Below are 24,261 nucleotides of genomic sequence, written 5' to 3'. Positions count from 1 at the left end.
CCGGAGCTTCGAGAGGATCCAGAGGGATCCGGGATCCACTGGGATCCGCTGGGATCTTCCCGCCTGGGACGGAGGGCTTGGATCTGAGCGCGTCCCTGAGGGATCCCAAAACATTCCGGAGGGATCCAGAACATTCCAGGGGGATCCAGAACATTCCAGGAGGATCCAGAACATTCCAGGGGGATCCCAGAACATTCCAGAGGGATCCCAGAACATTCCAGGGGGATCCCAGAACATTCCAGAGGGATCCTGGAGCTTTTCCTGTGGATCCGGAACATTCCCGAGGGATCCCGGAACATTCCATGGAATTCCAGAGGCTTCCAGAAGGATCCCAGATTTCCTCCCCCCCCCCCCCCAACGGAATTCCAGAACTTTCTATTTCCCCGGTGCTTCCAAAAGGATCCAGAACTTTCCATGGAATTCCAGAATTTTTCCTTGGAATTCCAGAACTTTCCCAAGGGATCCAGAACCTTCCCCGGGATTCCGGGAATTCCAAGAATTCCAGAACTTTTCTAAAACGATCCAGTGCTTCCAGAGGGATCCAGAACTTTCTCCCGGAATTCCGGAACTTTTCCAGCGGGATCCCGATTTTCCCCGGTGGAATTCCAGAACTTTCCGCGAGGATCTCGAGGTTTTTTTTCATGGAATTCCAGGAATTCCAGAAACTTTCCAGGTGCTTCCAGAGGGATCCGGAAACTTCTCATGGAATTCCAGAGTTTTCCATGGAATTCCGGGTTTTTTTTCCCCACGGAATTCCAGAACCTTCCACAGGGATCCTGAATTTTTCCTCGGAATTCCAGAATTTTTCCCTGGAATTCCAAAAGGATCCCGAATTTTCTTTTTTTTCCCTGGAATTCCAGAATTTTTCCAGAGGCTTCCGGGCCCCTCCAATGGCAATAATCTTTAATTAATGATAATAATAATAATTAATTAACCAGGAAGAATTAATAATAATTAAGGAGCTTCCAGGCGTGGCAATCCAGGCACTTTTATTACCCCCCAAAAATAAGAAAAATTCCCTAAAAATTTAAAAATTCCCTAAAAAAAAAAAATCCTTAAAAAACCCTAAAAATTCCCTAAAAAAAAAATCCTTAAAAAATAAAAAAAAATCCCGAAAAAAAATCCTTAAAAAATAAAAAAATTCCCGAAAAATAAATCCTTTAAAAACTAAAATTCCCGGAAAAAATTCCTTAAAAAAACTAAAAATTCCCCCCCAAAAAATCCGTTCAAAAAATTAAAATTCCCTAAAAAAATTCCTTTAAAAAAATTCAAGATTCCTGAAAAAAAAATTCCTTAAAAAAATAAAAAAATCCCCCCCGAAAATAAAAATTTCCTTAAAAATTCCTTTTAAAAAAATTCCCTAAAAAAATTTTAAAATTTTCTAAAAAAAAAATTTCCTTAAAAAAATTTCAAAAATCCTAAAAAAAAAATTTTAAAAATTCCTTCAAAAAATTTCCCGAAAAAAAAGTAAAAATTTCCCTAAATTATTTCCCGGAGCGGCTCAGGGTTTGAAACCCCTCCCCCTTTTATTCCCAAAATTCCCCAAAATTCCCCAAATTCCCAAAATTCCCCCAAATTCCCGTTTATAAAACACTATATTTGTATAAAAGGCGCCGTTTTTATCCCAAATCCCGAAATTTTTTTTTTTCCCATTTTTTATTTTTTTTTGGGGGATGAGGGAAAAAATTCCCCAAAATTCCCCCAAATTCCCCCAAAAAAAATCCCAAAAAAAAATTTGGGATTTTTTTTTTTTCCTTTCCCTCCTTTTTTGTCTTATTTAATCCCCTCCCCTCGTTCCCGAATTCCCGGAAAATTTTGGTGGATAGGAATAAAAAAATTCCCGGAAAACTTTCGAGTTTGGATCGGGGGTTTCTTTGGGGGGGGGGGGAGGGGGAACTTTGGGGGGAAAAATGGAAATTTGGGGATTTTCTTTAAATTTGGGGATTTTCTTTAATTTTCTGGGATTTTCTTTAATTTGGGGGATTTTTTTTCTTTAAATTTGGGGAGTTTTTCTTTAATTTTGGGGGATTTTCTTTAATTTGGGGGATTTTTTTAAAAATTTTGGGGGATTTTCTTTAATTTTGGGGGATTTTCTTTAATTTGGGGGATTTTTTTTTTAAATTTTGGGGGATTTTCTTTAATTTTGGGAATTTAATTTTTTGGGATTTTCTTTAATTTTGGGGATTTTCTTTAATTTTGGGGGATTTTCTTTAAATTTGGGGATTTTCTTTAAATTTGGGGATTTTTTTTCTTTAATTTTGGGGGATTTTCTTTAAATTTGGGGATTTTTTTTCTTTAATTTTTGGGGATTTTCTTTAATTTTTGGGGATTTTCTTTAAATTTGGGGGATTTTCTTTAATTTGGGAGTTTTTCTTTAATTTTGGGGATTATCGCTTTAAAATTTTTTTCCTTTAAATTTGGGAGTTTTTCTTTAATTTTGGGATTTTTTCTCTAAATTTTGGGGATTTTGCTTTAAATTTCTGAGAATTTTCTTTAAATTTTGGGGATTTCTTTAATTTTGGGGGGAATTTCTTTAATTTTGGGGAGAATTTCCTTCAATCGAAATTATTTTCCTTCAATTTTGGGGGGACTTTCCCTTAAATTCTTTGGATTTTCCTTCAATTCTTTTTTTTTAATTTTCCTTCAATTTTTGTTTTGATTTTCCTTCAACTTTCTGGACTTTAATTCAATTTTTTTGGAATTTCCTTCAATATTCTGGAATTTCCTTCAATATTCGGGATTTTCCTTCACTTTTTTTTTTGGATTTTCCTTCAATTTCTGCAGGAATTTTCCCACCCATTTCTCTTTTAAGGATTTAACTTTTATTTTTGGGGCTGGCGCCGTTTCTTCCCGTTTTTTTCTTTTGGGATTTTCCCTCCTTTTTTGAGGATTTCATTCCGGGGGGATTTTCTTGAAGTTTTGGGGTCCCGGGTCCCTTTTGGGGCCGGTTTTGGGGGTCCCGGGTCAGTTTTGGGGTCCCGGGTCCCTTTTGGGGCCGGTTTTGGGGTCCCGGGTCAGTTTTGGGGTCAGTTTTGGGGTCCCGGGTCAGTTTTGGGGTCCCGGGTCCCTTTTGGGGTCGGTTTTGGGGTCCCGGGTCAGTTTTGGGGCCGGTTTTGGGGTCCCGGGTCCCTTTTGGGGTCAGTTTTGGGGTCCCGGGTCAGTTTTGGGGTCGGTTTTGGGGGTCCCGGGTCCCTTTTGGGGTCCCGGGTTGATTTTGGGGTCTCAGGGGTCCCGAGAATTCATCCTGGGCTGCTTTGGGCCCATCTGGAGGTCCAGGGTTTATTTGGGGTCGGTTTTGGGGTCCATCCTGGGCTGGGTTTGGGGTCCTGGGCGGGTTTTGGGGTCACTTTTGGAGTCCTGGGTGGATTTTGTGGTCACTTTTGGGGTCCTGGGGTCAGGTTTGGGGTCCTGGGGCGAGTTTTGGAATCCTGGGTGGGTTTTGGGGGTCACATTTGGGGTCCTGGGCTGGTTTGGGGTCCCGGGGTCAGGTTTGGGCTCAGGTTTGGGGTCACGTTTGGGGTCAGTTTTGGGGTCAGGTTTGGGGTCACTTTTGGGGGTCCCGGGCTCAGGTTTGGGGTCAGGTTTGGGCTCAGGTTTGGGGTCAGGTTTGGGGTCAGTTTTGGGGTCAGGTTTGGGGTCACTTTTGGGGTCCCGAGCTGGTTTTGGGGTCACGTTTGGGGGTCAGGTTTGGGGTCAGGTTTGGGGTCACGTTTGGGGTCAGTTTTGGGGTCAGGTTTGGGGTCACGTTTGGGGTCCCGGGCTCAGGTTTGGGGTCAGGTTTGGGGTCAGGTTTGGGGTCACGTTTGGGGTCAGCTTTGGGGTCACTCCGTCCAGCGGTGGGCCGCAGTGCGGGGCCGTGCACACGTAGTAAAGTCTCATCGCGTCCTGTGGGGGGTGGGGACAGTTTTATAGGGGATCTGGGGACAATTTGGGGGATTTTGGGACAATTTGGGGGATTTGGGGACAATTTGGGGGATCTGGGGACAATTTGGGGGATTTTGGGACAAATTTGGGGATTTTGGGGGATTTGGGACAATTTTGGGGCATTTTGGGGACAATTTGGGGGATTTTGGGACAATTTGGGGGATTTTGGGACAATTTGGGGGATTTGGGGACAATTTGGGGGATTTTGGGACAAATTTGGGGATTTTGGGGGATTTGGGACAATTTTGGGGCATTTTGGGGACAATTTGGGGGATTTTGGGACAATTTGGGGGATTTTGGGACAATTTGGGGGATTTGGGGACAATTTGGGGGATTTTGGGACAATTTGGGGGATTTGGGGACAATTTTGGGGATTTTGGGACAAATTTGGGGGATTTTGGGACAATTTTGGGGATTCTGGGACAATTCCTGGAGAACAATCCATCCCCCCAAATCCGCCCCAAACCCCCAAATCCTCCAGGATCCTCCCCAGAATTCCCAAAATCTCCCCGAAAACTCTCCCGGCCCGATTTTGGAATTTTGGGGTTTTTTGGGCGGGTTTGTTGATGAGGTTTTGGGGGGGTTGGGGGTTTTTTGGGATTTTTGGCGGGTTTTTTGGGAGGTTTGGGGGGTTTTTGGGGGTTTTTGGCTTTTTTGGGGTTTTTGGAGTTTTTTGGGGTTTTTGGGGAGGTTTTTGGGGGGTTTTTGGGATTTTTGGGGTTTTTTGAGGGGTTTTGGGGGGGTTTCTTTGGGGTTTTTGGGAGGTTTTGGGGGTTTTTGGGAGGTTTTTGGGGGTTTTTTGGGGTTTTTGGGGGGTTTCTTTCGGGTTTTTGGGAGGTTTTGGGGGGTTTTTGGGAGGTTTTTGGGTTTTTTGGAGTTTTTGGGGGTTTTTTGGGTTTTTTTCAGGGGTTTTTTTGGGTTTTTTTGGGAGGTTTTTGGGGTTTTGGGGGGGTTTGGGGTTTTGGGGGGGTTTGGGGTTTTTTTTTAGTTTTGGGGGGTTTTTTGGGTTTTTGGGGGTTTTTTCAGGGGTTTTTTGGGAGGTTTTTGGGGTTTGGGGTTTTTTGGGTTTTTTGGGAAGTTTTTGGGGTGTTTTGGGGGTTTTTGGGAGGTTTCTGGGGTTTTTTGGGAAGTTTTTGGGGTTTTTTGGTGTTTTTTGGGGTGTTTTGGGGTTTTTGGGGTCTCACCTCGGCTCGGGCGCTGTGGGATTGGAAGAACACGGCTTCCTTGTGACCACACCTGGGAAAAGCGGCGCCACAGCGTCCCCAGGTGTCCCCAACGTGTCCCCAAAGCGTCCCCAGGTGTCCCCAAGGTGTGTTTTGGGTGTCCCCAAAGTGTCCCCAGGTGTCCCCAGGTGTCCCCAGGTGTCCCCAGGTGTGTCCCAGGTGTGCCCAGGTGTCCCCAGGTGTCCTCAGGTGTCCCCAGGTGTCCCCAACGTGTCCCCAGGTGTCCCCAGGTGTGTCCCCAGGTGTGTCCCAGGTGCCCCCAGGTGTCCCCAGGTGTCCCCAGGTGTCCCCAGGTGTGTCCCAGGTGTCCCCAGGTGTCCCAGGTGTCCCCAGGTGTCCCAGGTGTGTCCCAGGTGTGTCCCAGGTGTCCCCAGGTGTCCCCAGGTGTCCCCAGGTGCCCCCAGGTGTCCCCAGGTGTGTCCCAGGTGTCCCCAGGTGTGCCCAGGTGTGTCCCAGGTGTCCCCAGGTGTCCCCAGGTGTCCCCAGGTGTCCCCAGGTGCCCCCAGGTGTCCCCAGGTGTGTCCCAGGTGTCCCCAGGTGTGCCCAGGTGTGTCCCAGGTGTCCCCAGGTGTCCCCAGGTGTCCCCAGGTGTGTCCCAGGTGTCCCCAGGTGTCCCAGGTGTCCCCAGGTGTCCCAGGTGTGTCCCAGGTGTGTCCCAGGTGTCCCCAGGTGTCCCCAGGTGTCCCCAGGTGTCCCCAGGTGTGTCCCAGGTGTCCCCAGGTGTCCCCAGGTGTCCCAGGTGTCCCCAGGTGTGCCCAGGTCTCACTTCTGGCAGGGATGATCCTCAGTCCGGGGCAGTGTCGGGTCCTGGGACACGTCGGCGATGATCTGGGTCAGCTCACTGCCAAAAGTCCCCAAATCACCCAAAGATCCCCAAAATCGCCCCAAAATCTGCCCCAAATTCCCCAAAATCACCCCAAATTCCCCAAAATCTGCCCCAAATTCCCCAAAATCCCCCCAAATTCCCCAAAATCTGCCCCAAATTCCCCCAAATCCCCCCAAATCACCCCAAATCTCCCAATATCACCCAAAGATCCCCAAAATCGCCCCAAAATCTGCCCCAAATTCCCCAAAATCCCCCAAAGATCCCCAAAATCGCAGCCTGAGCGACCAAAAATCCCCAAATTCCCACCCAGAATTCCCAAAATCCCTCAAAATCTCCGAAATTCCAAAATCCCCCCAAAATCCCGGCCACAATTTCAAAAAATCCCCCAAATTCCCCCAAAATCCCAAGAATTCCACCCCAAATTCCCCAAATTCCAAAAAACTCCCCCCAAAATCCCAGCCAGAATTCCCAAAATATCCCCAAAATCCCCAAAAATCCCCCAAATCCCACCCAGAATTCCCCCATTTCCCACCCCAAATTCCCAAAAATTCCCCCCAAATTTTCCCTAAATTCCCAAAAATTCCCCCCAAATTTTCCCCAAATTCCCAAAAATTCCCCCCAAATTTTCCCCAAATTCCCCCGCCCCAGAATTCCCAAAACTTCCTCCAAATTTCTCCCAAATTTCCCCCCGATTTTTAGGGATATTTGGGGACATTTTTTGGGATATTTTGGGAACATTTTGGGAACATTTTGGGGATATTTTTGGGAACATTTTGGGGACTTTTGGGGACATTTTGGGCACATTTTGGGGACAATTTTTGGGATATTTTGGAAACATTTTGAGGACATTTTGGGGACATTTTGGGGACATTTTGGGGACATTTTCAGGATATTTTGGGGACATTTTTTGGGATATTTTGGGAACATTTTGGGGACGTTTTGGGGATAATTTGGGGACATTTTTTGGATATTTTAAGCACATTTTGGGAACATTTTGGGCACGTTTTGGGGATATTTTGGGAACATTTTGGGCACATTTTGGGGGCATTTTGGGGACAGTTTTTGGATATTTTGGGCACGTTTTGGGCACAATTTGGGGACAATTTGGGGACGTTTTGGGCACAATTTGGGGACAATTTGGGGACATTTTCAGGATAATTTGGGGACATTTTTTGGGATATTTTGGGCACATTTTGGGCACAATTTGGGGACAATTTGGGGACATTTTCAGGATAATTTGGGGACATTTTTTGGGATATTTTGGGAACATTTTGGGCACATTTTGGGAATATTTTGGGAACATTTTGGGCACGTTTTGGGGACATTTTGGGGACATTTTTTGGATATTTTGGGCACATTTTGGGCACAATTTGGGGACAATTTGGGGACATTTTCAGGATAATTTGGGGACATTTTTTGGGATATTTTGGGAACATTTTGGGGACATTTTGGGGATATTTTTGGGAACGTTTTGGGGACTTTTGGGGACATTTTGGGCACATTTTGGGGACATTTTTTGGGATATTTTGGGAACATTTTTGGCACGTTTTGGGGATTTTTTGGGAATATTTTGGGGACATTTTGGGGACATTTCGGGCACGTTTTGGGCACGTTTTGGGGACAATTTGGGGACATTTTCAGGATATTTTGGGGACTTTTTCGGGATATTTTGGGAACATTTTGGGCACGTTTTGGGGACATTTTGGGGATATTTTGGGAACATTTTGGGCACGTTTTGGGGGCATTTTGGGGACAGTTTTTGGATATTTTGGGCACGTTTTGGGCACAATTTGGGGACAATTTGGGCACATTTTGGGCACGTTTTGGAGACAATTTGGGGACATTTTCAGGATATTTTGGGGACATTGTTTGGGATATTTTGGGGACATTTTGGGCACGTTTTGGGGATTTTTTGGGAATATTTTGGGGACACTTCGGGCACGTTTTGGAGATTTTTTGGGAATATTTTGGGGACACTTCGGGCACGTTTTGGAGATTTTTTGGGAATATTTTGGGAACATTTTGGGCACATTTTGGGGATTTTTTGGGAATATTTTGGGGACACTTCGGGCACGTTTTGGGCAGGTTTCGGGGGGACATTATGGGATGTCTCTCACTCCACTTCGTGCGTGATCTTGTTGACGTAGATGCAGCTGTTGTCGGCCTCCTGCTGGTAATCGCAGTTCCTGCACTGGGGGGAAACTGGGATGGACTGGGACGGACTGGGACGGACTGGGAGGGGACTGGGACGGACTGGGATGGACTGGGATGGACTGGGACGGACTGGGAGGGGACTGGGAGGGGACTGGGACACACTGGGATGGACTGGGATGGACTGGGGGACACTGGGATGGACTGGGAGGGGACTGGGAGGGGACTGGGATGGACTGGGATGGACTGGGACGGACTGGGATGGACTGGGAGGGGACTGGGAGGGGACTGGGATGGACTGGGAGGGACTGGGATGGACTGGGACACACTGGGACGGACTGGGAGGGGACTGGGGGACACTGGGACGGACTGGGAGGGGACTGGGATGGACTGGGACGGACTGGGATGGACTGGGACAAACTGGGATGGACTGGGAGGGGGCTGGGGGACACTGGGATGGACTGGGAGGGGACTGGGGGACACTGGGACGGACTGGGAGGGGACTGGGGGACACTGGGATGGACTGGGAGGGGACTGGGGGACACTGGGACGGACTGGGAGGGGACTGGGGGACACTGGGATGAACTGGGAGGGACTGGGAGGAACTGGGAGTGGACTGGAACAAACTGGGAAGGGACTGGGATGGACTGGGAGTGGACTGGGACAAACTGGGACAGACTGGGAGGGGACTGGGAGGAGATTGAGGGGCACTGGGGATGAACTGGGACAAACTGAGATGAACTGGGATGGACTGGGAGGGGACTGGGACAAACTGGGGACAAAGTGGAACGAACTGGGAGGGACTGGGAAGGGACTGGGACGAACTGGGACGGACTGGGAGGGGACTGGGGGACACCGGGATGGACTGGGAGGGGACTGGGGGACACTGGGACAGACTGGGATGGACTGGGAGGGGACTGGGGGACACTGGGACGGACTGGGAGGGGACTGGGAGGAACTGGGGGACACTGGGACGGACTGGGATGGACTGGGAGGGGACTGGGGGACACTGGGACAGACTGGGATGGACTGGGAGGGGACTGGGGGACACTGGGACGGACTGGAAGGGGACTGGGAGGAACTGGGAGTGGACTGGAACAAACTGGGAAGGAACTGGGATGGACTGGGAGGGGACTGGGACAAACTGGGACAGACTGGGAGGGGACTGGGGGACACCGGGATGGACTGGGAGGGGACTGGGACAAACTGGGATGGACTGGGAGGGGACTGGGGGACACTGGGGATGAACTGGGAGGGACTGGGAGGAACTGGGAGTGGACTGGGACAAACTGGGACAGACTGGGAGGGGACTGGGAGGAGATTGAGGGGCACTGGGGATGAACTGGGACAAACTGAGATGAACTGGGATGGACTGGGAGGGCACTGGGACAAACTGGGGACAAAGTGGGACGAACTGGGAGGGACTGGGAAGGGACTGGGGGGGACTGGGATGAACTGGGACAGACTGGGAGGAACTGGGAGGGGATTGGGGGGGACTGGGACAAACTGGGACAAACTGGGAGGTCCCAGTCTCACACTGGTCCCAGCTGGGGCACTCACGGCGTAGAGCAGGATCCGGTTCTCCTTGTCCTCCTTGGGGTACAGCATGTTGTTACTGGGGAAACTGGGAGTCACTGGGAGGCTCCGAGGGGGAGCGGGGATTCCCGACTTTTCGTCTCAAAATTCCCGATTTTTCCCCCCACAATTCCCGTTTATTTCCCCTCACGATTCCCGTTTATTTCCCCTCACAATTCCGGTTTGTTCCCCCTCACAATTCCAGGATTTTTTCTCTCACAATTCCCTATTTTCCCCCTCACAATTCCCGTTTATTTCCCCTCACGATTCCCGGTTTTTTCCCCCCTCACGCCTCCCGCCATTCCCCTCCCCCCCATTTCTCCCCGAGCATCCCCAGCCCATCCCCGCTGCTCACCCCCCCTAATTCCCGCTTTTCCCGGCGTTTTCCCGGCCTTTTCCCGGCGTTTTCCCCTCACCATTCCTGGCAGAACCGGATCCCCACGAAGCCCGGCTCGTACGCGCCCTCGCCGTCCATGGCGGCGGGGACACGCCCCTTCCACCTCCTCCCTCACCCCATTGGTCAAACCACCTATCAATCATCGCTTTCCCGCTTCTCATTAGTCCTATTTTTAATGACCCCCACCTTCTCTTCTTAATTCTATTGGCCCATTTTCATTGAGACACGCCCCCCTCCCCTTTTCTTATTGGTTAAACCTCTCTTTTCCTCTCCTCCTATTGGTCAACCCTCATTTCTCCCGCCCCCTTTATGGGTCATATCCTCTTTAATCCCGCCTTTCCTCGACGGCTATTGGTGGCGTCGGTACCACGTGACGCCATCCGCGGGCTCTGATTGGCTGTTCCCTCACGGGTCCCGTGAAGGTTCCAGAAGCGGCCGCCGGTTCGGGCGGGTCCGGAACCGTTCGGCGGCTCCCGGTACCGGCGGCGGCCCGGTCGGTACCGGAGCCATGAACGGCGGCGGGACCGCGCCGGGCCCGGTGTGGCTGGCGGTGAGCAGCTCCCTGAACGCCTTCCGTGCCTGTAAACGCTTCTCGCCTTCGCTCACCATCGCCGAGCTCAAGGTACCGGGAGAACGGGACCGGGATCGAACCGGGAGAACGGGACCGGGATAGAACCGGGAGAGCGGGACCGGGATGGGGGAACGAGGATGAGGGAACCGGGATAACGGAACTGGGATAATGGAACCGGGAAAGAACCGCGATGAGGGAACCGGGATGGGGGAACCGGGAGAACGGGACCGGGATAACGGGACCGGGATGGGGGAACCGGGATAGAACCGGGAGAACGGGACCGGGATAGAACCGGGAGAACGGAACTGGGATGGGGGAACCGGGATAGAACCAGGAGAACGGGACCGGGATAAGGAACCGGGATAGAACCGGGATGAGGGAACCGCGATAATGGAACCGGGAGAACGGGACCGGGATAGAACCGGGATAGAACCGGGATGGGGGAACCGGGATAAGGGCTCCCCAAATCCCAAACTGGGCTCCCCAACCCCCAAACTGGGAGCACTGGGACTCCCCAGTGTCGTCGCTGAGTATGAGCTGGGAGTTACCGGGAGATCCCAGGGGCTGCTCCTGCCCTCAGTGCCATTCCCAGTGTTCCCAGTATCCCCAGTATCCCCAGTATCCCCAGTGTCCCCAGTGTTCCCAGTATTCCCAGTGTTCCCAGTATCCCCAGTATCCCCGGTTTCCCGCCCCCAGTGCAAGCTGGAGCTGGTGGTCGGCTCCCCGTGCCATTCCCAGTGTTCCCAGTGTTCCCAGTATCCCCAGTATCCCCGGTTTCCCGCCCCCAGTGCAAGCTGGAGCTGGTGGTCGGCTCCCCGTGCCATTCCCAGTGTTCCCAGTGTTCCCAGTGTTCCCAGTATCCCCAGTGTCCCCGGTTTCCCGCCCCCAGTGCAAGCTGGAGCTGGTGGTCGGCTCCCCGTGCCATTCCCAGTGTTCCCAGTGTTCCCAGTATCCCCAGTGTCCCCGGTTTCCCGCCCCCAGTGCAAGCTGGAGCTGGTGGTCGGCTCCCCGTGCCATTCCCAGTGTTCCCAGTGCTCCCAGTATCCCCAGTGTCCCCGGTTTCCCGCCCCCAGTGCAAGCTGGAGCTGGTGGTCGGCTCCCCGTGCCATTCCCAGTGTTCCCAGTGTTCCCAGTATCCCCAGTGTCCCCGGTTTCCCGCCCCCAGTGCAAGCTGGAGCTGGTGGTCGGCTCCCCGTGCCATTCCCAGTGTTCCCAGTGCTCCCAGTATCCCCAGTATCCCCGGTTTCCCGCCCCCAGTGCAAGCTGGAGCTGGTGGTCGGCTCCCCGTGCCATTCCCAGTGTTCCCAGTGTTCCCAGTATCCCCAGTGTCCCCGGTTTCCCGCCCCCAGTGCAAGCTGGAGCTGGTGGTCGGCTCCCCGTGCCATTCCCAGTGTTCCCAGTGTTCCCAGTATCCCCAGTATCCCCGGTTTCCCGCCCCCAGTGCAAGCTGGAGCTGGTGGTCGGCTCCCCGTGCCATTCCCAGTGTTCCCAGTGTTCCCAGTATCCCCAGTGTCCCCGGTTTCCCGCCCCCAGTGCAAGCTGGAGCTGGTGGTCGGCTCCCCGTGCCATTCCCAGTGTTCCCAGTGTTCCCAGTATCCCCAGTATCCGCGGTTTCCCGCCCCCAGTGCAAGCTGGAGCTGGTGGTTGGCTCCCCGTGCCATTCCCAGTGTTCCCAGTGTTCCCAGTATCCCCAGTGTCCCCGGTTTCCCGCCCCCAGTGCAAGCTGGAGCTGGTGGTCGGCTCCCCGTGCCATTCCCAGTGTTCCCAGTGCTCCCAGTATCCCCAGTGTCCCCGGTTTCCCGCCCCCAGTGCAAGCTGGAGCTGGTGGTCGGCTCCCCGTGCCATTCCCAGTGTTCCCAGTGCTCCCAGTATCCCCAGTGTCCCCGGTTTCCCGCCCCCAGTGCAAGCTGGAGCTGGTGGTCGGCTCCCCGTGCCATTCCCAGTGTTCCCAGTGTTCCCAGTATCCCCAGTGTCCCCGGTTTCCCGCCCCCAGTGCAAGCTGGAGCTGGTGGTCGGCTCCCCGTGCCATTCCCAGTGTTCCCAGTATCCCCAGTGTCCCCGGTTTCCCGCCCCCAGTGCAAGCTGGAGCTGGTGGTCGGCTCCCCGTGCCATTCCCAGTGTTCCCAGTGTTCCCAGTATCCCCAGTATCCCCGGTTTCCCGCCCCCAGTGCAAGCTGGAGCTGGTGGTTGGCTCCCCGTGCCATTCCCAGTGTTCCCAGTGCTCCCAGTATCCCCAGTGTCCCCGGTTTCCCGCCCCCAGTGCAAGCTGGAGCTGGTGGTCGGCTCCCCGTGCCATTCCCAGTGTTCCCAGTATCCCCAGTGTCCCCGGTTTCCCGCCCCCAGTGCAAGCTGGAGCTGGTGGTCGGCTCCCCGTGCCATTCCCAGTGTTCCCAGTATCCCCAGTGTCCCCGGTTTCCCGCCCCCAGTGCAAGCTGGAGCTGGTGGTCGGCTCCCCGTGCCATTCCCAGTGTTCCCAGTGTTCCCAGTATCCCCAGTATCCCCGGTTTCCCGCCCCCAGTGCAAGCTGGAGCTGGTGGTCGGCTCCCCGTGCCATTCCCAGTGTTCCCAGTGTTCCCAGTATCCCCAGTGTCCCCGGTTTCCCGCCCCCAGTGCAAGCTGGAGCTGGTGGTCGGCTCCCCGTGCCATTCCCAGTGTTCCCAGTGTTCCCAGTATCCCCAGTATCCCCAGTGTCCCCGGTTTCCCGCCCCCAGTGCAAGCTGGAGCTGGTGGTCGGCTCCCCGTGCCATTCCCAGTGTTCCCAGTGTTCCCAGTGTCCCCAGTGTCCCCGGTTTCCCGCCCCCAGTGCAAGCTGGAGCTGGTGGTCGGCTCCCCGTGCCATTCCCAGTGTTCCCAGTGTTCCCAGTATCCCCAGTATCCGCGGTTTCCCGCCCCCAGTGCAAGCTGGAGCTGGTGGTCGGCTCCCTGTGCCATTCCCAGTGTTCCCAGTGTTCCCAGTATCCCCAGTGTCCCCGGTTTCCCGCCCCCAGTGCAAGCTGGAGCTGGTGGTCGGCTCCCCGTGCCATTCCCAGTATCCCCAGTATCCCCAGTATCCCCAGTGTCCCCGGTTTCCCGCCCCCAGTGCAAGCTGGAGCTGGTGGTCGGCTCCCCGTGCCATTCCCAGTGTTCCCAGTGTTCCCAGTGTTCCCAGTGTCCCCGGTTTCCCGCCCCCAGTGCAAGCTGGAGCTGGTGGTCGGCTCCCCGTGCCATTCCCAGTGTTCCCAGTATCCCCAGTGTTCCCAGTATCCCCAGTGTCCCCGGTTTCCCGCCCCCAGTGCAAGCTGGAGCTGGTGGTCGGCTCCCCGTGCCATTCCCAGTGTTCCCAGTGTTCCCAGTATCCCCAGTATCCGTGGTTTCCCGCCCCCAGTGCAAGCTGGAGCTGGTGGTCGGCTCCCCGTGCCATTCCCAGTGTTCCCAGTGTTCCCAGTATCCCCAGTGTCCCCGGTTTCCCGCCCCCAGTGCAAGCTGGAGCTGGTGGTCGGCTCCCCGTGCCATTCCCAGTGTTCCCAGTGTTCCCAGTGTTCCCAGTATCCCCAGTGTCCCCGGTTTCCCGCCCCCAGTGCAAGCTGGAGCTGGTGGTCGGCTCCCCGTGCCATTCCCAGTGTTCCCAGTGTTCCCAGTGTTCCCAGTATCCCCAGTGTCCCCGGTTTCCCGCCCCCAGTGCAAGCTGGAGCTGGTGGTCGGCTCGCCGTGCCATTCCCAGTGTTCCCAGTGTTCCCAGTATCCCCAGTATCCGTGGTTTCCCGCCCCCAGTGCAAGCTGGAGCTGGTGGTCGGCTCCCCGTGCCATTCCCAGTGTTCCCAGTATCCCCAGTGTCCCCGGTTTCCCGCCCCCAGTGCAAGCTGGAGCTGGTGGTCGGCTCCCCGTGCCATTCCCAGTGTTCCCAGTGTTCCCAGTATCCCCAGTATCCGCGGTTTCCCGCCCCCAGTGCAAGCTGGAGCTGGTGGTCGGCTCGCCGGCGTCGTGCATGGAGCTGGAGCTGTTCGGGGCCGAGGACGAGCCGCTGGGGGCGCTGGACCGCGACGAGGCGCTGCTGGGCTCCTACCCCGTCACCGACGGCTGCCGCCTGCACGTGAGTGTCACCGGGGTCACCTGCGGGTCACCTGGGGGTCACCTCACCTGGGTCACCTCACCTGGGTGACCTCACCTGGGTCACCTGTGTCACCTCACCTGCGTCACCTCACCTGGGTCACCTGGGTCACCTCACCTGGGTCACCTGGGTCACCTCACCTGGGTGACCTCACCTGGGTCACCTGGGTCACCTCACCTGCGTCACCTCACCTGGGTCACCTGGGTCACCTCACCTGGGTCACCTGGGTCACCTCACCTGGGTGACCTCACCTGGGTCACCTGGGTCACCTCACCTGCGTCACCTCACCTGGGTCACCTGGGTCACCTCACCTGGGTCACCTGGGTCACCTCACCTGGGTCACCTCACCTGGGTCACCTGGGTCACCTCACCCGGGTGACCTCACCTGGGTGACCTCACCTGGGTGACCTCACCTGTGTCACCTCACCTGTGTCACCTGTGTGACCTCACCTGTGTGACCTCACCTGGGTGACCTCACCTGTGTCACCTCACCTGTGTCACCTGTGTGACCTCACCTGGGTGATCTCACCTGGGTGACCTCACCTGGGTCACCTCACCTGTGTCACCTGGGTGTCTCCTGTCTGTCACCTGTGTCCTGGGTGTCACCTGAGTGTCCCCAAATGTCTCCAGAGTGTCCCCGGAGTGTCCCCGAGGCCCAGGGACACCCCTGAGGTGACACTGAGGGGACACTGAGGTGACACTGGGGGGACAGACAGGTGACACTGAGGGGACACAGGGGACACCCCTGAGGGGACAGTGAGGTGACCCTGGGGTGACACTGAGATAACACTGGGGGTGACACTGGGGTGACACTGAGGTGACACTGGGGTGACACTGGGGTGGCACTGGGGTGGCACTGAGGTGACACTGGGGGTGACACTGGGGGTGACATTGGGGTGACACTGGGGTGGCACTGAGGTGACATTGGGGTGACACTGGGGTGACACTGGGGGTGACACTGGGGTGACACTGGGGGTGACATTGGGGTGACACTGGGGTGACACTGAGGTGACACTGGGGGTGACACTGGGGGTGACACTGGGGTGACACTGGGGGTGACACTGGGGTGACACTGGGGGTGACATTGGGGTGACACTGGGGTGACACTGAGGTGACACTGGGGGTGACACTGGGGGTGACACTGGGGTGACACTGGGGGTGACACTGGAGTGACACTGGGGGTGACACTGGGGTGACACTGGGGGTGACACTGGGGGTGACACTGGGGTGACACTGGGGTGACACTGGGGGTGACACTGGGGTGACACTGGGGTGACACTGGGGTGACACTGGGGGTGACATTGGGGTGACACTGGGGTGACACTGGGGGTGACACTGGGGTGACACTGGAGTGACACTGGGGGTGACACTGAGGTGACACTGGGGTGACACTGGGGTGGCACTGGGGTGGCACTGAGGTGACACTGGGGGTGACACTGGGGGTGACATTGGGGTGACACTGGGGTGGCACTGAGGTGACACTGGGGGTGACACTGGGGTGACACTGGGGTGACACTGGGGGTGACACTGGGGTGACACTGGGGGTGACACTGGGGTGACACTGGGGTGACACTGGGGGTGACACTGGGGTGACACTGAGGTGACACTGGGGTGACACTGGGGTGGCACTGGGGTGACACTGAGGTGACACTGGGGGTGACACTGGGGGTGACATTGGGGTGACACTGGGGTGGCACTGAGGTGACACTGGGGGTGACACTGGGGTGACACTGGGGTGACACTGGGGTGACACTGGGGTGACACTGGGGGTGACATTGGGGTGACACTGGGGTGACACTGGGGTGACACTGAGGTGACACTGGGGGTGACACTGGGGTGACACTGGGGTGACACTGGGGTGACACTGGGGGTGACACTGGGGTGACACTGGGGTGACACTGGGGGTGACATTGGGGTTACACTGGGGTGACACTGGGGTGACACTGAGGTGACACTGGGGGTGACACTGGGGTGACACTGGGGTGACACTGGGGTGACACTGGGGGTGACATTGGGGTGACACTGGGGGTGACACTGGGGGTGACACTGAGGTGACACTGGGGTGACACTGGGGGTGACACTGGGGTGACACTGGGGTGACACTGGGGTGACACTGGGGGTGACATTGGGGTGACACTGGGGGTGACACTGGGGGTGACACTGAGGTGACACTGGGGTGACACTGGGGGTGACACTGGGGGTGGCACTGGGGGTGACACTGGGGTGACACTGGGGTGACACTGGGGGTGACACTGAGGTGACACTGGGGTGACACTGGGGGTGACATTGGGGGTGACACTGGGGTGACACTGGGGGGTGACACTGGGGTGACACTGGGGGTGACACTGGGGTGACACTGGGGTGGCACTGGGGGTGACATTGGGGGTGACACTGGGGTGACACTGGGGTGGCACTGGGGGTGACATTGGGGGTGACACTGGGGTGACACTGGGGGTGACACTGGGGTGACATTGGGGGTGACACTGGGGTGGCACTGGGGTGACACTGAGGGGACACTGAGGGGACACTGAGGTGACACTGAGGTGACACTGGGGGTGGCACTGAGGGGACACTGAGGTGACGGTGAGGTGACGCTGAGGTGACGCTCAAGTGACATACGGGACACCCCTGAGAGGACACTCAGGTGACACTTGGAGACACTGAGATGACACTCAGGTGACACTCAGGTGACACAGGGGACACCCCTGAGGAGACTCTGGGGTGACACTGAGGGGACACTCGGGGACACTGAGGGGATACTCAGGTGCCACTCAGGTGCCACTCAGGTGCCGCTTGGGGACACTCAGGGACACTCGGGGACACTGAGGGGACACTCAGGTGACACTCAGGTGCCACTCAGGTGACACTGAGGTGCCACCCCCCCCGCAGGTGACAGACCGCAGCGGGGCCCGCGCGGGGCAGTTCGAGGACGTGACACAAGTGGCCAAGTACGAGATGGCCGAGAGCGACTACGACAAGAGGACAGGTGGCCTTGGGGACACTGGGGACACTGGGAGGGCCTTGGGGACACTGGGGACACTGGGGGGGCCTTGGGGACACTGGGGACACTGGGGGGGCCTTGGGGACATCCGGGTCAGTGGGGTCATTGGGGACATTGGGGGTAATGGGGTCATTGGGGTCATTGGGGACATTGGAGACATTTGGGGACATTTGGGGACATTTGGGGTCATTGGGGACATTTGGGGACATTCGAGGACATCGGGGACGTTGGGGACGTTGCGCGGCTTAGGGACATTGCTGCTGGGACCAGGACCAGGAACGGGAATGGGAACGGGATCAGGAGTGACACCGACGCGTCCCTGCGTCCCCAAAGCGCCACCTGATGTCCCCTGATGTCCCCTCGGTGTCCCCGTCCCCAGGGACTCCCTGCGCTCGGGAATAGGAACGGGAACAGGGATGGCAATGGCACCGGGAGCGTCACCGGCGCGTCCCTGTGTCCCCCCCAAAGCGCCACCCTGGTGAATTACTAAAAACAATTAGCAGCGTCGCCCTAACGCCGCTATCCAACCGTGACGGATGAAAGGCTCCGGAACAAAGTTGGGAAGCGCGCGTTTAATTCGGGATCGCTCCGGAACGCGCGCGCGCTCCCGGAAGACCGCAGGGTCTCGCCACGCGTTCTTTTATGAATCCCCGAAGCACAAATGCGTGTTGGCGACTCCGGTGCCTCCCATTCCCCCGCCTCGGGTGGTAATTAGCCACAAGCTATTAAGCCCGCGCGGTTTGTTCTCTCATAATGGGTCGGTGGGCTTTTTTATGATGAAGGGAGCGAGTCTTCCTCGCTTTTTCCCCTTTTAGCGTTGTGTGACACAGCTGGATCCCGTTTTCCCAGGAGTATTTGATTTGAAGCCCATTGATTAGTCAGAGCGCACAATCATAAGTTGACCGGCCCCGTGATTTATCAGTTCCTTAAATCCGCCTTCTCCTTATCAAAAGCGCAGTCTCCCTGTCCCAGCCATATCTGCTTCAACTAAAATCCTTAATCCTTCAAAATCAACGTTTCAATGGGGCGGGGTCTCAAAATGATGAAGGAAGCGAGTCTTCCTCACTTTTTCCCCTTTTAGCGTTGTGACACGACTGGATCCCGTTTTCCCAGGAGTATTTGATTTGAAGCCCATTGATCAGTCAGAGCGCACAATCATAAGCTGACCGGCCCCGGGATTTATCAGTTCCTAAAATCCGCCTTCTCCTTATCAAAAGGGAAGTCTGTCTTACCTCAGTGATATCCAGTTAAAGTCTTTAATCCTTCAAAATCAACATTTCAATGGGGCGGGATCTCAAAATGATGAAGGAAGTGAGTCTTCCTCGCTTTTTCCCCTTTTAGCGTTGTGACACAGCCGAATCCCGTTTTCCCAGGAGTATTTAATTTCTGGATTCACTGTCCTCCTCGAAGCCCATTGATCAGTCAGAGCGCACAATCACAAGCTGTCGGGCCCCGGGATTTATCAGTTCCTTAAATCCTCCTTCTCCTTATCAAAAGCGCAGTCTCCCTGTCCCAGCCATATCCGGTTTCACCAAAACCTTCCAGACGTTTCAGCGGCGCGTCCGCCCGCTCGCTGTCCCCGCAGAGTCCGTGCGCTCCTTCCTCCGCCAGCGCTCGTGGGGCCGCTGGGACCGGGAGCGGCAGCGGGATCGGGAGCGGGAGCGGGAGCAGCGGCGGCAGCAGGAGGCGGCGGCGGCGGCCGCGCTGCCGCTCGGCGCTCGCTGCGAGGTGCGCGTGCCCGGCCAGCCCCGCCGCAGGGGGACCATCGCCTTCGTCGGTTCGTTGTCACCTCCTTGTCACCTCCCCTTGCTGTGTCCCCGCCCTTTTTTTCCCCCCCCCGCCGGGGGGGGTTTTTTCCCCCTTTCCCGGGTCGTTTTCCTGGGTTTTTGTTGTTGTTTTTTTTTTCTTCCTTCTTTTAAAGGCGAGACGGATTTCAAGCCGGGCTTGTGGGTGGGCGTGCGCTACGACGAACCGCTGGGCAAGCACGATGGGAGGTGAGCGGGGGTTTGGGGGGTCCCGGGGGGGGGTTGGGGGGTCCCGATGGGGTTTGGGGGGTCCCGGGTGGGGTTTGGGGGGTCCCGGGGGGGTTTGGAGGGTCCCGGGTGGGGTTTGGGGGGTCCCGGGGGGGTTTGGGGGGTCCCCGATGGGGTTTGGGGGGTCCCGGGTGGGGTTTGGAGGGTCCCGGGTGGGGTTTGGGGGGTCCCGGGTGGGGTTTGGGGGGTCCCGGGTGGGTTTGGAGGGTCCCGGGGGGGTTTGGGGGGTCCCGATGGGGTTTGGGGGGTCCCGGGTGGGGTTTGGGGGGTCCCCGATGGGGTTTGGGGGGTCCCGGGTGGGGTTTGGGGGGTCCCGGGTGGGGTTTGGGGGGTCCCGGGGGGGTTTGGGGGGTCCCCGATGGGGTTTGGGGGGTCCCCGATGGGGTTTGGGGGGTCCCGGGTGGGGTTTGGGGGGTCCCGGGTGGGGTTTGGGGGGTCCCGATGGGGTTTGGGGGGTCCCCGATGGGGTTTGGGGGGTCCCGGGTGGGGTTTGGGAGGTCCCGGGTGGGGTTTGGGGGGTCTTGGAGAAGTTTTTGGGGGAGTTTCGGGGCTCCTGGAGGGGTTTGGGGGCAGTTTTGGGGGTTTGGGGTAATTTGGGGGATCCCGGGTGGGGCTTGGGGGGAGTTTTGGGGGTTTTTGGGGAGATTTTGGGGGGGTCCCGAAGGGGTTTTGGGGGAGTTTTGGGAGTTTTTGGGGAGTTGTGGGGGGTCCCGAAGGGGTTTGGGGGATCCTGGAGAAGTTTTCTGGGCAGTTTCGGGGCTCCTGGAGGCGTTTGGGGTAATTTGGGGGGTCCCGGAGGGGTTTGGGGGGTCCCGAAGGAGTTGGGGGAGGGGATTTTGAGGCCACCTGTATCTCCCTTCTCTCTTATCATCCCCAAATCTCCTTTATCACCCCCAAATCTTTTATCTCTCTCCCTTATCTCTTTATCACTTATCCCCCCAAACCTCTCATCTCTTGTCTGTCTCCCTTATCTCTTATCACCCCCAAATCTCTTATCTGTTCTTTCTCATCTCTTATCTCTCTGTTTCTTATCTCTTATTCATTATCACCCCAAATCTCTTCTCTCTTATCTGTTTTCTCTTATCACCTCAAATTTCTTATCCCTTATCACCCTCAAATCTCTTTATCTCTCTCCCTTATCTCTTACGTCATCCCTTATCACCCCAAATCTCTTATCTCTCTCCCTTATCTCTTATCCCATTATCACTCCAACTTTCTTGTCTCTCTCCCTTATCTCTTACGTCATCCCTTATCACCCCAATCTCATCTCTCTTATCTCTCTCTCTTATCCCTTTATCACCCCAAATCTCTCATCTCCCTCCCTTATCTCTTCTCTCTTTATCACCCTAAATCTCTTATCTCTCTCCCTTATCTCTTCTCTCTTTATCACCCCAAATCTCTTATCTCTCTCCCTTATCTCTTTATCATCCCAAATCTCTTATCTCGCTCCCTTATCTCTTCTCTCTTTATCACCCTAAATCTCTTATCTCTCTCCCTTATCTCTTACTTCATCCCTTATCACCCCAAATCTCATCTCTCTTCTCTCTCTCCCTTATCTCTTATCTATCACCCCAAATCTCTTATCTCTCTCCCTTATCTCTTTTCTCTTTATCACCCCAAATCTCTTATCTCTCTCCCTTATCTCTTGCGTCATCCCTTATCACCCCAAATCTCATCTCTCTCCCTTATCTCTTATCTGTTTATCACCCCAAATCTCTTATCTCTCTCCCTTATCTCTTATGTCATCTCTTATCACCCCAAATCTCATCTCTCTTATCTCTCTCCCTTATCTCTTATCTCTTTATCACCCCAAATCTCTCATCTCTCTCCCTTATCTCTTATCTATCACCCCAAATCTCTTCTCCCTTTATCACCCCAAATCTCTTATTTCTCTCCCTTATCTCTTCTCCCTTTATCACCCTAAATCTCTTATCTCCCTCCCTTATCTCTTCTCTCTTTATCACCCCCAATCTCTTTCCCTTATCACCCCAACATCTGCCCTTATCCCTTATCCCTTATCCCTTATCTCTTATCTCTTATCCCTTATCCCTTATCTCTTATCCCTTATCCCTTATCCCTTATCCCTTATCTCTTATCTCTTATCCCTTATCCCTTATCTCTTATCCCTTATCCCTTATCCCCTTATCCCTTATCCCTTATCCCTTATCTCTTATCCTTATCCCTTATCCCTTATCCCTTATCCCTTATCCCTTATCCCTTATCTCTTATCCCTTATCCCTTATCTCTTATCCCTTATCCCTTATCCCTTATCCCTTATCCCTTATCTCTTATCTCTTATCCCTTATCCCTTATCTCTTATCCCTTATCCCTTATCCCTTATCCCTTATCTCTTATCTCTTATCCCTTATCCCTTATCCCTTATCTCTTATCTCTTATCCCTTATCCCTTATCTCTTATCCCTTATCCCTTATCTCTTATCCCTTATCCCTTATCCCTTATCCCTTATCCCTTATCTCTTATCCCTTATCCCTTATCTCTTCTCCCTTATCCCTTATCCCTTATCCCTTATCCCTTATCCCTTATCCCTTATCCCTTATCCCTTATCTCTTATCCCTTATCCCTTATCCCTTATCCCTTATCCCTTATCCCTTATCTCTTATCCCTTATCCCTTATCCCTTATCCCTTATCTCTTATCTCTTATCTCTTATCCCTTATCCCTTATCTCTTATCCCTTATCCCTTATCCCTTATCCCTTATCCCTTATCTCTTATCCCTTATCCCTTATCCCTTATCCCTTATCCCTTATCTCTTATCTCTTATCTCTTATCTCTGCTCCGCTCCCTCCCAGCGTGGGCGGCCGCCGTTACTTCGAGTGCCCGCCGCGCTTCGGGGCCTTCGTCAAGCCGCAGAGCGTCGCCGCCGGCGATTTCCCGCCCGAGGACGACGGCCTGGACGAGCTCTGAGCCCCCGATTCCCGGGAAAACCCACATTCCCAAAAGTCCCCAAATTCCCAAAATTCCCCAAATTCCCGGCGTTTTCCCGCCTTTTTTTTGGGTGGGGGTGGGGGGGAAGAAACGCCCCGAAATCGTCGGGATTTGTCCGGTTTTTAATGGGGGGGGAGGGGAAAAGGGTCTGGGAAAAGGTTTGGGGGGGACCTGAGGGTGAGGATTCCCAGAATTCCCGAAATTCCTCACGGGATTCCCAGAATTCCTCACGGGATTCCCAGAATTCCTTCTGAGATTCCCGAAATTCCTCACAGAATTCCCGAAATTCCTCACGGGATTCCCAGAATTCCTCACAGGATTCCCAGAATTCCCAGAATTCCTCACGGGATTCCCAGAATTCCTCCCAGGATTCCCCAAATTCCCTCCCGGATCCCAAAATTCCCTCCCAGGATTCCCCAAATTCCCTCTTTTTGGATTTTGAATTTTGGATTCACGGATTTCTCTTGGAATTCCCGAAATTCCTTCCGGGATTCCCAAAATTTTCTCCTGAGATTCCCAGAATTCCTGCCGCAATTCCCAGATTTTCTGTCCGAGCTCCCACGATTTCCTCAGAATTCCCAAAATTCCCCCCGGGAACCTTCAAACCCGCCTGACACTGGGCGCACAAAGGGGCGTGGCTTCACGGGAGGGGGCGTGGTGTGCGCAGCCAGCCAATCAGGGCACTCCTGAGGGCGGCCAAAAGGGCGTGGCCACATGGCGGCTGGACCACGCCCCCTTTGGCCCCTCCCCCACCCCCAAACGGCGTTTTACGGTGAAAAACTCGAGTTTTGGTCGTTTTGTTCCGACCAATCGGAGCGCGGCGTCTGAGGGAGGGGGGCGGGGCTGCGGTGATGGACAGGCGGCTCGGCCAATGGGAGCGCAGAGGGGGCGTGGTCGTGGGGGCGGGGCTGTGAGTGCCCATCGAGGGGTGGGCGGGGGTCAGCACAAAGGGGCGTGGCCCGCACGTGCTAATGAGGGGTCAGAAGGGGCGTGGTCAGTTTGGGGGAGGGGCCAATTCCCAGTTCCCGAATCCCGTTGTCCAATCCCAACTCCCAGTTCCCAATCAAATCCCGGGTCCCAATTCCCGGTGCGAGCCCAGTTCTCCCAGTTCAATCCCAGTTTCCCAATTAAATCCCAGTTTCCCAAGTCCCAGTTCAATCCCAGTTTTCCCTCCCCCCATTCCCAGTTCAATCCCAGTTTCCCAGCCCCAATCCCCAATTAATTCCCAGTTCTCCCAGTCCAATCCCAGCTACATCCCAGTTTAATCCCAGTCCAATCCCATTTTCCCAATTAAAGCCCAGTCGAATCCCAGTTTTCCAACCCCAGTTCCCAATTAGTTCCCAGTTCTCCCAGTCCAATCCCAGTTCCCCCAGTCCAATCCCATTTCTCCCAGTCCAATCCCATTTCCCCCAGTCCAATCCCAGTCCTCCCAGTCCATTCCCAGTTCTCCCAGTCCAATCCCATTTCTCCCAGTCCAATCCCAGTTCTCCCAGTCCAATCCCATTTCCCCCAGTCCAATCCCATTTT

The 24,261-nt window shown here is 54.9% G+C and overlaps 2 protein-coding genes across 2 annotated transcripts; one reads left to right on the top strand and one right to left on the bottom strand.

Annotated features, from left to right (window-relative positions):
• Positions 1-967: 967 nt before the first annotated feature.
• LOC136305505 (DNA-directed RNA polymerase II subunit RPB9-like) lies at positions 968-10,201 on the bottom strand. The gene is given in 7 exon segments (XM_066208749.1): positions 968-3,839; positions 3,841-3,885; positions 5,109-5,160; positions 5,914-5,988; positions 8,091-8,164; positions 9,685-9,739; positions 10,116-10,201. Coding segments are annotated over 7 exon segments (378 nt in total). The 5' UTR covers positions 10,175-10,201; the 3' UTR covers positions 968-3,821.
• Positions 10,202-10,503: 302 nt separating this feature from the next.
• LOC136305503 (tubulin-folding cofactor B-like) lies at positions 10,504-22,775 on the top strand. Its single transcript, XM_066208747.1, has 6 exons — positions 10,504-10,718; positions 14,593-14,736; positions 17,644-17,740; positions 19,341-19,532; positions 19,677-19,749; positions 22,599-22,775. Exons 1-6 carry the CDS (start codon positions 10,605-10,607, stop codon positions 22,711-22,713), a joined length of 735 nt encoding a protein of 244 aa, XP_066064844.1. The 5' UTR covers positions 10,504-10,604; the 3' UTR covers positions 22,714-22,775.
• Positions 22,776-24,261: the final 1,486 nt, after the last annotated feature.

Source organism: Chamaea fasciata, unplaced genomic scaffold (genome assembly GCF_029207755.1).
Source record: "Chamaea fasciata isolate MVZ Bird 193981 ecotype frontalis unplaced genomic scaffold, bChaFas1.0.hap1 SCAF_457, whole genome shotgun sequence".
Taxonomy (NCBI): Eukaryota; Metazoa; Chordata; class Aves; order Passeriformes; family Sylviidae; genus Chamaea; species Chamaea fasciata.
Note: the sequence above shows the minus strand (reverse complement) of the source record. Positions and strands in the feature narration are given on the sequence as shown.

Bases quoted from the DNA above. Each gene is read 5' to 3' on its own strand.
- LOC136305503 (XM_066208747.1), top strand. From the start codon at position 10,605: ATGAACGGCGGCGGGACCGCGCCGGGCCCGGTGTGGCTGGCGGTGAGC. The intron at 17,741-19,340 runs GTGGCCTTGGGG...CTGTCCCCGCAG, and splicing joins CGACTACGACAAGAGGACAG to AGTCCGTGCGCTCCTTCCTC. The intron at 19,750-22,598 runs GTGAGCGGGGGT...GCTCCCTCCCAG, and splicing joins CTGGGCAAGCACGATGGGAG to CGTGGGCGGCCGCCGTTACT.